The sequence below is a fragment of the Xiphophorus maculatus genome, chromosome 19 (genome assembly GCF_002775205.1).
Source record: "Xiphophorus maculatus strain JP 163 A chromosome 19, X_maculatus-5.0-male, whole genome shotgun sequence".
NCBI lineage: Eukaryota > Metazoa > Chordata > Actinopteri > Cyprinodontiformes > Poeciliidae > Xiphophorus > Xiphophorus maculatus.
Window position 1 is genome coordinate 7,815,343 of NC_036461.1, and position 15,633 is coordinate 7,830,975.

The following is a 15,633-nucleotide window of genomic DNA, read 5'->3' on the forward strand; positions in this document are numbered from 1 at the left end:
TGGATTGTTCAAGATGCATGCACAGAGGTTTTAAAAAAGGTTACTTTGACAGCATCACTTGAATTTCCAATGATAGTGTGGAGTTCTTCTTAAAAGTTGTCAGAAAAAAATTATCAACAATTTCATGTGCTGTGGCAAGTATAGCGTATCACAGTAGTACCTCTTCCAAGCATGTTCAGCTGACTGAAAGAAGCCTGCAAGAATTTTTCTCAACATTACAGGAAACATTGTATTGGTTTATTTCAGGTCACAAAAATCAAGATGTGGAACTTGAAGAAGCCCCATCAATAGACCTCAATAAGAGGAAACTGTTTAAAACTACAATTGGCAAAATACAGTAAAGCTCAACTGTTTTAGAGAAAACCAACAAGTTTGTGTAATACATCTTTGTGGTAAATATTTATTTTTCTTTCAAAGTGTGAAACAGTGGTGCTGCTACCCAATGCATTAGTCTGAGAAGTGAGTACCAAGACATACCTGGCTATTTGGTACCTTACTTCAAGCAAACAGAAGACATATTGAAATCAATTTGCAGAAAAAATAAATAAATATAACTGTTAAATTAGATTTGATGCAACTCAAGCTCCAGCATTTCATACCAACAATATTAGATTTTCTAACCCTTTTCTCATGTAAAATTACACATGGTGAGACTGCAAACTCTATTAGCAAATTGGATTAGCCATTTTGCCCATTCAGCCAAGAGCAGTTTCATTTATTGTAACAAGGTGATAGCTTACAGTGCAAACTGCATGTTGTGGTGAAAACTACTTAAAAGCAATTTAAACCATAAAGAAGCTTTCACAGACTGCTTAAGTGCTTTTCTGGCTTAATCTTACAGGCTATTAGAAACATCTCTCAGCTGTGAGCTGTTAAATTGTGGCATTTGTTGTCCAGACCTAAAGTAATGAAACTACAGCCTTTGTCAACCACATAAACCAATCCACAATCTTTGATTTAATTCTACCATCTGTGGGGCAGAAAGATGTGCACACAGAAAGAATACAATACTAAAACGGGTGTGTTTTACCCTGAGAAAATACAACAGGTGGTTAAATTCTGCAAAACTTCAGGCAAATATGATAAAATACTTCCATGAGTGCTGCAGGTGCATCACTTATGGAAATGATGCACCTTGAAAGTTGATGTAGTTCACCTCAAATAAACAATAAAAGGTTTGTCACACCAAATTTAGCAAAAATGATCAAGAACTGTAATTAGATTTACCATATAAAGCCAGGCTTGTCTTCTTGATGGCATAAAACCCTTGATGACTTTCAATGTTTTGCTGCTAAATTCAGACACAACAGTATCTGAAAAACAAACAACTCTAGATGGCATTAACATGGCTTTCAGCATTAAAGTAAGGAACCTTGGTCTCATGACATGGAACTTAGTGAGTTTCCAGGACTTCCCTTTTTTAATCTTAGGGTTGAACAATGCTCTCTTACAGTACTGTGTAAAAAACAAATCATTAGGAAAACTGAAGCCATTATTGCTGATACTTCTCATCCTTTACATGCCGAGTTCCAGTATCTGCCTTCTGGAATCAATCTCAGACATCCTTGTATTAAAAAGTAACAGGTACAAGCAGTCTTTGGTTCCTACAGCAATATCTCTTTTTAAATGCAGGACAAGGTAGGGGGACTTGCACCTCATTTAGTGTTTGTAGCAACTGTCGGTCAATAATAAAATACACTACTGTATAAGTGACTGGGGAGAGGGAAGTCTGGGCCTCCCTTCTAAAGCTGCTACCCCCGCGACCCGACCCCGGATAAAGCAGAAGAAAGTGGATGGATGGATGGACTGCTGTATTCTTCCCATTATGTTTTGATTTGTATTTCATGTACTTCTGGTATGTTTTGTTGTTTTTTATTTTTATTAATCTTTCATACTTTGTCGTTTTGTTTTCATACTTGCTGCAACATCAATTGCCCAAGTTGGGATACGAAAAAATCTGAAATCTGAATCTCTGTAAAATTCAGATTCAGATAAACTATTTCAAGCATTGTTACATATATTCTTGTTAATTTCAGAAAAGAATTTACAATTTAAAAAGACTGGTTTCTTCCATATAAAGTCATTAACAATAAAGTTCCATAAAACATCAGGGATTTGATTGCTCCATATGGTCCTAACAGAGCATTTGGCTCTCAAGTTGTAGGTTTACAGCTGGTTTCTGGAGTCATAATCGACTCCAGAACAATAATGTATGATCTATTCAAGTACATACAGGGGTTGGACAATGAAACTGAAACACCTCTCATTTTAGTGTGGGAGGTTTCATGGCTAAATTGGACCAGCCTGGTGACCAATCTTCATTAATTGCACATTGAACCAATAAGAGTAGAGTGTGAAGGTCCAATTAGCAGGGTAAGAGCCCAGTTTTGCTCAAAATATTGCAATGCACACAACATTATGGGTGACATACCAGAGTTCAAAAGAGGACAAATTGTTGGTGCACGTCTTGCTGGCGCATCTGTGACCAAGACAGCAAGTCTTTGTGATGTATCAAGAGCCACGGTATCCAGGGTAATGTCAGCATACCACCAAGAAGGACGAACCACATCCAACAGGATTAACTGTGGACGCAAGAGGAAGCTGTCTGAAAGGGATGTTCGGGTGCTAACCCGGATTGTATCCAAAAAACATAAAACCACGGCTGCCCAAATCACGGCAGAATTAAATGTGCACCTCAACTCTCCTGTTTCCACCAAAACTGTCCGTCGAGAGCTCCACAGGGTCAATATACACGGACGGGCTGCTAAAGCCAAACCTTTGGTCACTCGTGCCAATGCCAAACGTCGGTTTCAATGGTACAAGGAGCGCAAATCTTGGGCTGTGGACAATGTGAAACATGTATTGTTCTCTGATGAGTCCACCTTTACTGTTTTCCCCACATCCAGGAGAGTTACGGTGTGGAGAAGCCCCAAAGAAGCGTACCACCCAGACTGTTGCATGCCTGAAGCATGGGGGTGGATCAGTGATGGTTTGGGCTGCCATATCATGGCATTCCCTTGGCCCCATACTTGTGCTAGATGGGCGCGTCACTGCCAAGGACTACCGAACCATTCTGGAGGACCTGAAGGCGGTGCCGTGTATCAGGATGACAATGCACCAATACACACAGCAAGACTGGTGAAAGATTGGTTTGATGAACATGAAAGTGAAGTTGAACATCTCCCATGGCCTGCACAGTCACCAGATCTAAATATTATTGAGCCACTTTGGGGTGTTTTGGAGGAGCGAGTCAGGAAACATTTTCCTCCACCAGCATCACGTCGTGACCTGGCCACTATCCTGCAAGAAGAATGGCTTAAAATCCCTCTGACCACTGTGCAGGACTTGTATATGTCATTCCCAAGACGAATTGACGGTGTATTGGCCTACACCATACTAATAAGTTATTGTGGTCTAAAACCAGGTGTTTCAGTTTCATTGTCCAACCCCTGTATATTCAGCCATTTCATTAGTCACATGCACAAAACATATTCAGTTCCCCAAACATTGTCAGACAGCAAATGTTCACTTAAGATCTCAAAGTTCCTGTTGTAGCTTTGTTTCAACCACCATTTTTTTTTCTTTTTTTTGCTCTGATGAACGTCAAAATGAAACAAATGAAGTTCAATTTCGGCTAATTTTTTAAATTCAATCGTTTCACTTTCATTTAAACCATGTTACTTTAGATTTCCACTTGAAATAACACAGGCTCATTCATCTGCAACATTTCTAAAGTGCAAATGCTTTGGATGGAGGCAAGTAGAAGATTTGAGTTTGGATGAACTCACCCACAGAACACCCGCACCAAGTTGTTGTTGACCTTTTTGTCAAACAAGTACCGCCTGTAATCCTCCAGTGCATCTTTGATGGCGATAACCGTGAGAACCACCAGTAGAGGGATCATTGTGATCTCCTTCTCAAAGGCCTCCACAATCGGAACCCAGTTAAGCAACGCCAGGAACAGGAAGTAAAGGTTGGCCGCCCTGTGGAGAAAAAGGAGCATGTTATCTTGAAGGACTGTGTAGGGTGGATCAGGCTGTAGGGGTGAGCATTTATTATGTTGTTTATCATGATATATTTATCATGGTAAGAATTTTGATTTATCATTGTCACAACAAATTCCAATTCATAGAAAACAGTAAAATTGTCTGTGTTGTTGATTATTATTTATGCTATTTTCTCCACTGTTTACTCAATGGGAGTACCAATAAATACTGATAAATGTGAAAATATAATTAAATACAGTTACTATGTGCAGTTTACTGATACAAAATCACTAAACCCTACGGCTTATTATCCTGAAGAACCTTTTTACAAATAAATGTTTTCAAGAGCAGTATTTGTGTTTGTTGTTCTATGACGGCTGTGTCGGAGTTATTACTGTCACATTTATCATTACCACAATGATAAATGTGACATTGATAAATGTTATTGTGACAAACTGTAAGCCATTTTACCCATCACAACCATAAATTGTTATTAACATCACAATGTTATCAAATAGAAAAAAAAGCAATTAGAACTAAATGACAGACATGTATTAAAATGTACTTTTCAAAAACAAATCTGAAAAGTGTGGTGTGCATCTCAATGAAATCATTACTCTGATGCCCTTAACAAAACCCAGTAAAGCAAATTCCCTTCAGAAACCACCTAATTAGTAAATTCAGTCCAACTATGTGTAGTTCAATCACAGTATAAATCCAACAGTCTGTGAAGGCCTCAGAGGTTTGTTAGAGAACATTATTTAACAATCAGCATCACGGAGACCTAGGAACACAGCACACATGTCAGAGAGAAAGTAGGGGAGAGGTTTAAACCATAGTTAGTTTAAAAACAATATTACAAGCTTCCATCTCCCAGAGCATTTCCCAAGCCATCTTCTGAAAACAGAAACGGTATGATACAACTACAAACCTCCCGGGACATGATCATACAGGAAGGTGTTCATAATTGCATTTTTGGCCTACATTCAAAACTGGGAAGATGAATCAAGCTAAATGGAATGCAATCCTGTAAAAAAATGTTGATACTAAAAAAGACTTGAGACTGGGGCACAGGTTCATCTTTCAAGACAACACTCTTCAACATTTGTCCAGATCTGTAAGAGATCAAAGCATTTTCCTATGTTTGAAAGGCCTAATGAAAGTCCAGACCTAAATCCAACCGAGAGTATGAGGGATAACTTGGAATTGCTGTTCACAAACACTTCTCCCCCATCCTGACAAAGTCCAAGTTTATCTTAAGAACACAGACCTGTAAAACTTTCAGTTTCTAGGAAGGAGTTCGGATCATCCTGACCCGCCGTGACACTCCAGCTCCTCCTGCCGGTTCACAAGGCATTCTCAGGTCAGACTGGAAATACATTTCCCTTCCTAAGTCTCCTTCTTTAAGCATTCACCTAGCTTTTTAAGGATCAACTGTGTGTTTGTACATGTCTTAAAGTCTCCTTAAGTCAAGTGTGTAATGTTTCCTCTAGGTTGGTTCTGGAATGACTGTGTGGAGAACTAAGTATTTTGGTGTGTTGAATCCTGATTGTTGGCAGGATGGGCCAGGAGATGGATTGCTGGATAACATTGCTCTGATCTGTCATGATAAAGGATCTAAGACAAGATGTTCAACCTCTGAATTTTCTGTTTAGTCTACATTTTAACCTTCAATTAAGGTCATAAGATGTGAATCATAACAGAAAGAATAACATACAAACATAAAAAAAAGCTTTTCCATGGGATGACTGAATTTGCCTCAGAGATAAGGTGAGGATCTCAATTCAGAAATCAAATCCAAGGTTGAATTTATTAACTTTTCTTACTTTCTGAAACAGCTAATTATCTGTTCAGATCCCAGAATAAGTTCTTACCGAAGTAGTTAAGGCAGACGTTCTAGTGTAGCTTCCAAGCTTATCTCATCTAGATCATAAATTGTTTTGCCGTTTTTCCTTCATGTACAGTAACTGCTTTATCAAATTACATGTGTTATGCTATCTTTAAACTCTACAAGCTTACATATTTACCACTTCCTGTGTTCTGTATTTGCTAAATGGAAATTGTAATCCAAAAAAACGGAGCGAGCAAGCTTATGCAGTCAATATTCAGCAGAAACCTATTATACATAGTGACATTTCATTTTAGGATATTATCAATGTATCTTGATAATACTAGCATTGGAAAAAACATGGTTCCACTTTTTTTTTAATATCTATATCTAAAATTACTGACCTGTGGAACTGCTGGAACAGGTTCATAGGGATAAATGTCAACAGACTGTATTTAGTCGTGCGAATGCCGTTGCCCTTGTACTTCCTGGACACGGCTTCATATTCCTGCTGGTGGGGGCCGTGGCGGGCCAACACCGTCCTCCTCTTACCGCTGACCCTTTGAAGGGAGCTTTTGCTCGGAAAGCCATCAGGCGGAGAGTACCAGCCTCGCTCCGAGTCTACAGACAGAAGCTGCCGACAGCGATGTCGCACCCAGTGGAAGCGCTCCATCTACGCAGCCCGAGCTGCGGCCGGGCCCCTACTCCCGCGTGGAACTCCGGCTGTTTCCTCAACTCTCTTAACGACGTCCTTCTGCAGACGTAAAACAATAAGTCAGTTTAAAATCCTCACCAACATTTTGATTGACCTGTTCTAAGTCAAGGTTGAGTGTTAAATAATCGACAAACATTGTCACCTACAAAGAATATTCACAAAGAAAGACAACACAAAGTTATAAAAAGTTATGCCTCAATTGAGATGTGATACAATCCCCATGACGATGCATTTCCCCTTTTCTTCTTCCCTTGTTTCAACACAATGACAGCATGACCTCAACTAGAACAAAAGGCGTTTACGTTTATGTCTGCATCCAGCAGAGGAAGACAGTTCCTAGAATGAAGACGGTGTAGGCAAACAGGTTTCAGCTACAGTAAAGAGACAAAAGACAAGCAACGGAAACCATCTTGATACAGGTCCTCCACCTGAATACATGAGATCTCATTTTTAAAGAAGGCTTGATGAAGCATGGAATGCATATTCTGTACCGTGACATATAGTATAACATTTTGTATTGAATTATTTTTAATCAATCTTACATACTAATCACATTTTCAGAGAAACTGTATTTTGGATTTTTATTGGTTGCAATCTCTATAAAATGAGTTTTACTTTATGATAGTCTATGTTTTTGAGATTCCTCTGTGCCCCTCTAATACAATAGAGGATTAGGGTCATTTAATAATGAATTAAAGTCAAAATCCTTAGATTACATTCAGAATTCTTAGAAATCTGAGATCAAAGTTAAAATTCTGAGATTAACTTTAGAATTCTGTGAAAACTGTCAGAATTTATTTATTTTTTCCCCAGAAGCTCTAATATCCTTCTTTATTCAAATAACTCCATCAGTTTTATTCATTTTTCCTACTTTCTCACATTTTACTGAAAAATCTCAGGTTGTCATGTGGGAAATGGTTGCAGTCGGATTTTTTCCCTGCAGCGGTGTCGGTATGAACAGAATAACAGCAGTTCTTTCAGTCATTTCAGTCATATGATGAGAATCTAATGCCTTTAGTTGCCTTTAATCTTGGCTGCAGAACAAATGACATTTTCTTCTTCAAGTTCAAAGCTCATCTAGGTCAGAACTCTCTGCAGTTGTGCGACAGGCCAAACCTGCTAACCTTCATTTATGGGTGCTTTATTTACAGTTGACATAAGAAAAATTCTTGTTTGTGATGATCACAGGAAAGGAGTGCTCAAACGTTCCCCTCCCCCAATTCGCAGCACAGCCTAATGTTTAAACTTTGGAATATTTTGGACATGTCAATAAAATGCTTCATTGTAAAAATACTAGCCCTGTAGTATTTTAAAACCTAAAATAACACAGCATTGAAAATAGCTTGATTTACAATGTCTTGAGGTCTATTTTAAAAATTTGATTAAATTAGAGATTTTTCCAAATGGTTAAAAATATATATGTAGACAAACATGTATACATCCCTTTTAGAATAGGTCAAATATCTCCTAGAAATTTGCACCCCTACTTCATACTACTGTATGTAGCAATAGCTAAGGTTCTGACATAATTCTGGCTGGATACTTGACCGCTCATTTTGGTAGAAGTGGTAAAGTTTGATTTCATTGGTCAGGTTTCTTGGCATTGGCTCAGCTTTTAAACAAAGTCCATAAAGGTTTTATCTCAGAGCTTTAGGAATAAGTTTGGGTGTGTATTAGCATATGTTGTCCAGTTGGAACACTCAGTTTTTTTTCCTTTTAGCAGTTTATTTGAGTTATTCCTTCTTTAATATTCCATAAGCTAGAGGCAATGCAATTAGCAGTGAAACAGTCCCACAGCATGAAGCTACCACCACCTTGTTTGAGAATTGGTAAAGTGTTCTTAATTTTAAGGCCTCACCTTGTCTTCTTCCAAAGGGGGACCCCTGTTGCCAAATCAGCCAATTTTAGTGTCATCTGACCATTAAAATTTTGTTCAGAAAGAATTTGGATTCTCCATTTTGGTAAGTTGAATACTTTAGTCAAGCTGAAATGGTGAATTCTAGTACAGGAGATTTTTCCTAACTGTAACCCATATGTTCAATTGGATGAACTGATTATCACAGAAATGGCTCCATCAGACTTTCCCCAACTTGTGTTAATGTAAAATTTTTCTTTTTAGATCTTCACTGAGTTCCTCTGACTTTTTCATTGTTCTGAGTTTGGCTGAGCCAAACGAGTGCAGTCAAATTCCACAAAGAGAAACTGCCATCATGATTATTAACCACTTCCTCCACCCAACTCACTGTTTGGGCTTCAAATGTCTCAGGTCAAAGTCAGTAGGTGAAGTTCTGTTAACAGAATTAAACTATATTAATCCATTGAGCACTAAGTAAAGGATGTGAGTTTTATCTCTGACAAACCAGGCTGACTGGACTTTAAGGATAACTGAAAGAGGATTTCTGAGAAGTGAAACCAGTGTGGTCACAAGATCAGTTGGGTTTATCTGTGCAGTTCTGAGTCTGACTTTTTAAAACTGGACGGTAAGAACTTAAGCTTAAAATAAACAATCATTGGGAAAAGGTTTAATCAAAAGACAATTAAATAACAGAGGCTGACATATCTGAAGCTAAGGCTAGCGGATACATAAAAGCCTCTGGATACTTGTGTATATCTGAAGTTAGTTCTTTCATTTTTTTGATTTAACACGATCCAAAGGTCAGCAAAGGGTCTTTGTTATTCTTAAAACATTTGTTTGCATTGGGATTAGGGTTCAGCATTAGCAAACAGCACACCCCATATCAAGACTACCAACCTGTTCTGGATGCTCTAACATCCAGAACAGCTATGAACTAGATGCATATTATTTACTTGGTTGCTTTTCTCCTCAGTTTCAGAATAATGCCAGAAAATTTACTGAGGAATATTTGATTTCTACCTTTTTAAGAATAATTTGACAGCTAAACACTTAAATACTAGGGATGGACCAGACTAGTGTTGCACATGCCATACTCTGCAATAGCAATTTTTGAACTTTTCCACAATGTGTCATGTTATAAAAACAAATTTCTGTATATTTTATCTGGATTTTAGGTGACCTATAGCACAAAGTAGCCCACAATTGTAAAGAAAATATGTGTATTTTACATATTTACTTTGTGGATAAAAATAGAATGAGTGTGGCATGTTTGTATTTCATACCCTTTATGCCCTCCAAACTCGTGTGTTTTGTTGACACGTTTTACAGCCGTTCTTTGAAGGTCTCAGAGGTTTATTAATGAGCAAATAATATCTAAAGGCCAAAAGATACAGCAGGCACATTACAGATTAAGCTCTGCAGATGTCAAAAGGCAAGGATAGCCTTTAAATATCCAGAGTTACTATGAGTTTATTGGCTTACTGGCTATGAACAGCCAGAACATAGAGTTACTATGAGCTTATTGTAACTCTATGTTACTATGAGCCAATAAGCTCATAGTAACTCTGGAGGAGAGATGCACAACTCAGGTGTAAAAAATTGTTGACACTACAACTATTTGTTGCGAACTCCACAAATCATGTCCTGAAGGAAGAGTGCAAGAAGAAAAGCATTGCTGGAAAAACAGATATGAAAAGTCGTTTCCAAGTGACAAGCCATGTTGAGGAAAAGAAAAAAAAAAGGCGGTGCACAGATCAGATGACAATAAAATGTAACATTTTTGGCCTATATGAAAAAAAACACTATTCCTTTCATAAGCAGGAATATATTAAAAACATTATTCCTTTCATAAGTAGGAATTGGGAAGCTGAAGATTTCCCTTCCACCAAGCCTACTCGTTAGAATAGCCCAGTCAAAAGTCCTGAACTAAACCCAGCTCAGTATCTGTGACAAGACTTGAAAATTAATGTTTACACATCCTCCATTCAATATAGCTGAGTCTGATTTATTTTGCAAACAAGAGATGGGCAAAGATTTCGTGTAGAAACCTGACAGAATACCCCGAACAATCTACAGTTGTATTAGAAAAACTGAACTGAAACTACGCATAAATTTGCCAAAGTCCAAAAAAAGAAAATAAAAACTCTAAAAGACCCACAGGAAGTCTGTAAACCTCGCACCTCTTTCAAAGATGTCAGGACTTTTTCATGACAACAGCTTTACTGAACGTAAAGGACGGTGTTTACTTCCAGGACAGTCGGACAGACGGAGGCCTGCTGCCCAACATCGCTTGAATTGCAGCTGTGAACAAAACAAACCTCAGAGCTCTACTCGTGTCTCCCTCCTGAAAACTAGCTTTCCGTTACCCCTTATTCCTCCTTACATACCCAGCTGTTTGTTTCCATCCGTGGCAGGGCTCGACGACTGCTGTCGGCTGGATCTTTTCGGTCACATCTCTGGAGTTGCAGCCGCAACAGAAGACTTAAAACGAAAGGAAGCAGGATTCGAGATAATAAGTGGTGACGAACACGCTCCTCTCCTTCTCTTTTTGCAGTCGGGTTTGTAACTACTTGAACTGGTACATCCGGCACTTTGTCTCAAAAAGCAATGAGACAGCTCCTCTGTTCGGAGAGGAACTGAACAACGCTCTATTTTCCGTGACTTGAAGGTTGACGGGAGACAGTATTTTTTCCTACTGCAAGTGAACGCGGCTCGTCCGGTCACGTGATAGAGATCAGCTGACCAGAAGCAGCTCGGCGGAAGCGAATGAAAATATGATGGAGATTCTGAGCAGAATATCAGCAACAGATTGTGTCAAAGTGAGCATGAAACTTATTTTAGTTATGATTCATGTTTGATAAAATATGTGTGAAGAGATTCAAAGGTGATGTTATTAACCTGATTTATACTTTAAACTATGAGGTTCTGACGTTTTGTTTCTGATCTAATGTGGTTGAAGTCAGTATTTGCAGAACCACCTTTCACTGCTATAATCTGTTCTGTTTTTAGACACGTTTCCAAACGGCGTTGCACATCCCGAGACTAAAATATTTGTCAATAGTGTTTGCAAAATAGCTAAAGCTCAGTCAGACTGGCAGAAAACAACAACGACATTTATGTATGGACTTTGACTGGTCCATACATCGTAGTTCATTCATTCTAATGCATAAATGAACTAAGATCTATCCATCCAATTGTCATTCTGACTGTATTGTTAGGATTGTTGTTCTGTTGGAAGGTGAACCTCAGTCCAAGTCTTAAATATTGTGTAGCTTTACGCCGAGGCAGGTTGGCAGTTATGCCACATTCTGTTTTTAAATGGTAGATTGAACAAAGCTCTGTGACACGTTCAAAAATTGGGATATTGTTTTACAACCTTACTCAACTTTAAACTTCTCCACAACTTTATCCACAGCATCTGTGTTTCTTTTACTGAGGTTAAATTTCACATTGAAGGCAGTGAGTTGCATTGAATTTTATTTAGGAGAATGCAATCTTGATTTTCTTTTCAATTCATAAGTATGCATTAGTTTGTGGCGATAAGAGGCAAATTCTTAACAAAATACGATGATATTTGTGGCTATAATGTGACACCTTATGAAAAAGTTGAAGCAGTATAAAAGCCTTTCCGAGCTCATTAGGTACGGGTGAAAATGTACACAGACTTGATGCTTGATAAATTTTTGAAAATAAAAACATCTACGTTTCTAGAAACAATTAATTCAAACACCTGCTAGTGTCTGTTGATTAACTGATCAGTGTTTTACCACATGACACTGATTTCAGGTCTTCTTGTAATCAATTACAATTCATTCAAAGTCATATGTAAACTTTGATTTAATTTAATGTTAAAGCATTATGAACATAAATAATTAAAAAGTGCTATATACTACTTCATAAGAGGTTGTAGTTTTGAATCGAATCCCATGTTTTCCTTGAGCAACAGAAAACATGTTGCATTAAAGGGTGAAAAAAACATTTTTAGTGAAGAGTTTTTCAGTGTCTCACCTGCACATCACAGCCCATGTGGAAAAATTGACCAATTGTTTGATGCATCATAATTTTTTTCTGTCAGAATATTGAACAGTTAAGATTAAAGGCAAAAATAACTTCCCTTTAATCTCCTTTTAAAATATAAATCAGCCAAAGTCAAAAGGAAACACTGATATGTTGTTGATGTTTCCAGCTGTGTCACAGAGTGGTGGATGGGCTGTGTGGGCGGGAGCCTCCATGCAGGAGTGATTACAGCACCACCTGGAGCCTGGAGGAGTGGCTGCAGCTACTAGACTTCTTGACCAGCCTGTTCCGCCTGGCGGTGGGGAACGCCATCCCAGATGAAGAGGTGAGTGGAGCAGGCGGGGCCGGTGTTTTTTGCCCCTCGGCTCAGGTCGTCACATTTTGTCCTGCAGGTCCTGGCTAAACTTTCGGATGCAGATCACAGCCACGCCGACGCTGTGCTAAGCGTTCTCAGAGGACGATGGGAGGAGATCCGGCGTGCTCTGCTGGACAGAACCAGCAGCATCTCCTCTGCAACCTTGCAGGACTTTGACTGGCAGCTGAAGGTCAGTCAAACATCAGCATTTGGTGTTAGTCTGCATCCCTAATGAGTTAAACTGGGTATCTTGGGTAATAATCAACACCTCAAAACATAGCTCTTTTACTTATTAAAAGTAGGCTTTTATTGCATGTTTTCTTGCTTCTGTATTTACTACTAAATGGCTCCTTGTGCCAACATTAAACCCTAACGTTAACCAGGAACACTAGGAATTTTGAAGCATCCCCTACACTATCGTGCAGAAACTTACCCTAAATTAACAGAAACTCATTTATCTGCCTGCTTTGAGTTTTCTGCAAAGCCTTTCTTTCCCTTCATCCTCTGCAGCTGGCTTTGTCCAGCGATAAGATCTCCTCTCTGAACACGCCACTCCTCAGCCTCTGTCTGGATGTGAGGGAGAACGGAGCACTTCGGCCCATCACCATGGAGCTGAACAGAGAGGAAGTGAGCACGCTCATCAGCTCTCTAGAGGCTGCTAACAAGGTACGCACACAGGGAACGTGTCACCTTATCAACGTGTGACTGTGAAACATGACACCCTGTTTACCCTGAGTGCAGCTCTACATAGGCTCATGCTGATGAACACTCCAGTCATGATTAACACTTCCATGTTGCTCCTCTGCTTAATGGAGTTTAGGTTTTAAACCTAGGCAAGGTGATTTCATTTGTAATGCACATTTTCAGCAACAAGGCAATTTAAAGAGCTTAAACGATTTAATCTGAAAATTGATGCAGTTTAAACACTAGGAGGCAGCATTATCACAAGATTCTTTCTAGGTCTTTCTTGAGGAACAGAGTGAAAGCAGAAGCCGTTGTTTGGAATTCATCCCTAGTCCTAAGTGATTTGACAAACTTTTCTAAATGTCTTTCAGGTGGTGCTGCAGCTGAAATGATGGACTGATGCGAAAAGAAGCTGATGTTTTTGATGTAATAATAATTTAATGTTTTTGATGCCTTTTGTTCCATAATAAAATCCATATTTTCCTTTCTGATTCTGTGGAAGTTTGTCGAAGATCAATAGAAAAGTTAGAATGTCGTTTAATCATCCACACCATTTTTCCATAATCCACTGATGTTGTAACCCATCCATCCACCTGCTCCATCAGTACATTCACTCATCTCCCCATCAATCCTGTAATTTACCAAATTTCCATCATCCTTTTTACAATCCATCCATTTAGCTTTAATAACAATTAAGATATCTGGAAATCTGAATATGGAAAAGATTGGCCAGAGAATACTGTTGAAAAAATTGTTAATGAATCTCCTGGCCTACTGATTTATTTTAAAATATATTACATGTATCATCTCATCAGCTCATTTACAAATTTTCATCAGCTTGATCTAAAGGAATTGACAATTAGGAAAATTATTTGTCCTAATTGTTAGTGAAATAATGATAGAAGTGTGAGATTTATTGAGAATATCACTATCCTGGGAGGCCAGTGTCTATCTACGACAGTCATTAGGCATGAGAGACAGAATACATCCTGGAAACACTGCCATATATACACACACCTCTCTCTCAATTTAGAAAACAATTAACCTAACTCGGCTTTTTGGACTGTGGGAGGCAGCCAGCGTACCCATGACTCACCCAGGACCTTTTTTCTGCAATGAAACGGTGCCACTATGCAGCCTGTTAAGACAACCAATGCGTTAGAAAATCCTCAATCTGGCAACAATGTTCATCAAAGAAACTTGGACTGTATTTCCCCTCTCTTCCTCAACAGTCCTGAATATGATAAAACCATATTCAGGGAGAAATTTGGAGGAATTTCAGTGAACAAATATAATCCTAACAACAGTGATCTCTGACTCAGACTAAAAACATGTGTCAAGGTGTGTAATAGCTCACAGATCCAAATGGTCAACAGCAACAGAGTTGCTACAGAAGCAACAATGGGGTTCAAGGGACAAAAAAGTAACCTTGTACAACCTGAAGCATAAAGGCAGAACTGTCAGTTTGGGATGTTTTAAATGAAGCTTGAGCTATGAGGAGTCATTGATGAAAAAAGAAACTACTGATTCATCAATAGAGCTTAGATTGTGGCCCTACTAGGAAAAGAAAATCCACTGGCTGATGAATTGCTGTTGGTTTGGAAACAAACTGTAGCTGTATGCAAGGAAATTAAATATTTTAAAGCCAAAAGAGCAGGCAAAGATCTCAGTAAGTACAGCACTAAGAAATATGCCAGAAAACAAAGTAGAAGAAGGGGTAGAAGCTAGAAGGAGCTATGAGACAGTGGAGGTAATGTTTAAAGCTTCCCGGTCAGTCTGACTGATTATTAATGAGAATTGGAACAAATGCTGACAGACAGAGCCAAGTTAAATGTGGTAATGATGTTAGTCTTCACTCCAGAGTGTCCAGTTAATCATGGGAAAGAGCCTGAGTGCTGACAGCTGCAGACGTGCTAACTGGGCTAATGGCATCAGCACCCTGCCTCATTTTCTGTAAAGACCTGACCCCTCTCATGAGCAGAGTCAAGCTGGAGTTTAAAGAAAGAATCCAAGCCGCAGGTTTCACTATAAAATACTTACAGATGCCCTTCTAAAAGAGTTATTAACATTTTAAGTAAAAACAAATATCTCTCTGAAACCTTGACTAAAGAATTTGATAGCACAAATACAAGGGTTTCCTTTTTCTTTTGATCTAGCATGCACGTTCTATCCTACGCTTCGACACTTAATGTT

At 38.7% G+C, this 15,633-nt stretch overlaps 2 protein-coding genes across 3 annotated transcripts in view; one reads left to right on the forward strand and one right to left on the reverse strand.

Annotated features, from left to right (window-relative positions):
* atp10d (ATPase phospholipid transporting 10D (putative)) overlaps positions 1 to 10,958 on the reverse strand; it is a 32,275-nt gene extending 21,317 nt beyond the window's left edge. The window contains exons 1-3 of one of the 2 annotated variants that reach the window (XM_023352682.1): positions 10,772 to 10,947; positions 6,219 to 6,568; positions 3,789 to 3,983 (exon numbers count right to left, since the gene is read on the reverse strand). In XM_023352682.1, coding sequence (XP_023208450.1) covers positions 3,789 to 3,983; positions 6,219 to 6,487 — 464 coding nt within the window. In that variant the 5' untranslated portion in view covers positions 6,488 to 6,568; positions 10,772 to 10,947. Of the gene's footprint in view, positions 1 to 3,788; positions 3,984 to 6,218; positions 6,569 to 10,771 lie in introns of both variants that reach the window. The other variant, XM_023352684.1, reaches the window with a different exon arrangement.
* Positions 10,959 to 11,072: 114 nt separating this feature from the next.
* On the forward strand, positions 11,073 to 13,929 carry commd8 (COMM domain containing 8). The gene is made up of 5 exons (XM_005797726.3): positions 11,073 to 11,203; positions 12,571 to 12,726; positions 12,794 to 12,946; positions 13,267 to 13,422; positions 13,812 to 13,929. The coding sequence occupies exons 1-5, from the start codon at positions 11,159 to 11,161 to the stop codon at positions 13,830 to 13,832; spliced, it is 531 nt and encodes a 176-aa protein (XP_005797783.1). The 5' UTR covers positions 11,073 to 11,158; the 3' UTR covers positions 13,833 to 13,929.
* Positions 13,930 to 15,633: the final 1,704 nt, after the last annotated feature.

What these genes read in the sequence shown, in the direction of transcription:
- commd8 (XM_005797726.3), top strand. Translation starts at nt 11,159, where the DNA reads ATGATGGAGATTCTGAGCAGAATATCAGCAACAGATTGTGTCAAA. An exon ending in ACGCCATCCCAGATGAAGAG is followed by an intron (nt 12,727 to 12,793) that starts GTGAGTGGAGCA and finishes TTTGTCCTGCAG; the next exon opens with GTCCTGGCTAAACTTTCGGA. An exon ending in ACTTTGACTGGCAGCTGAAG is followed by an intron (nt 12,947 to 13,266) that starts GTCAGTCAAACA and finishes CATCCTCTGCAG; the next exon opens with CTGGCTTTGTCCAGCGATAA.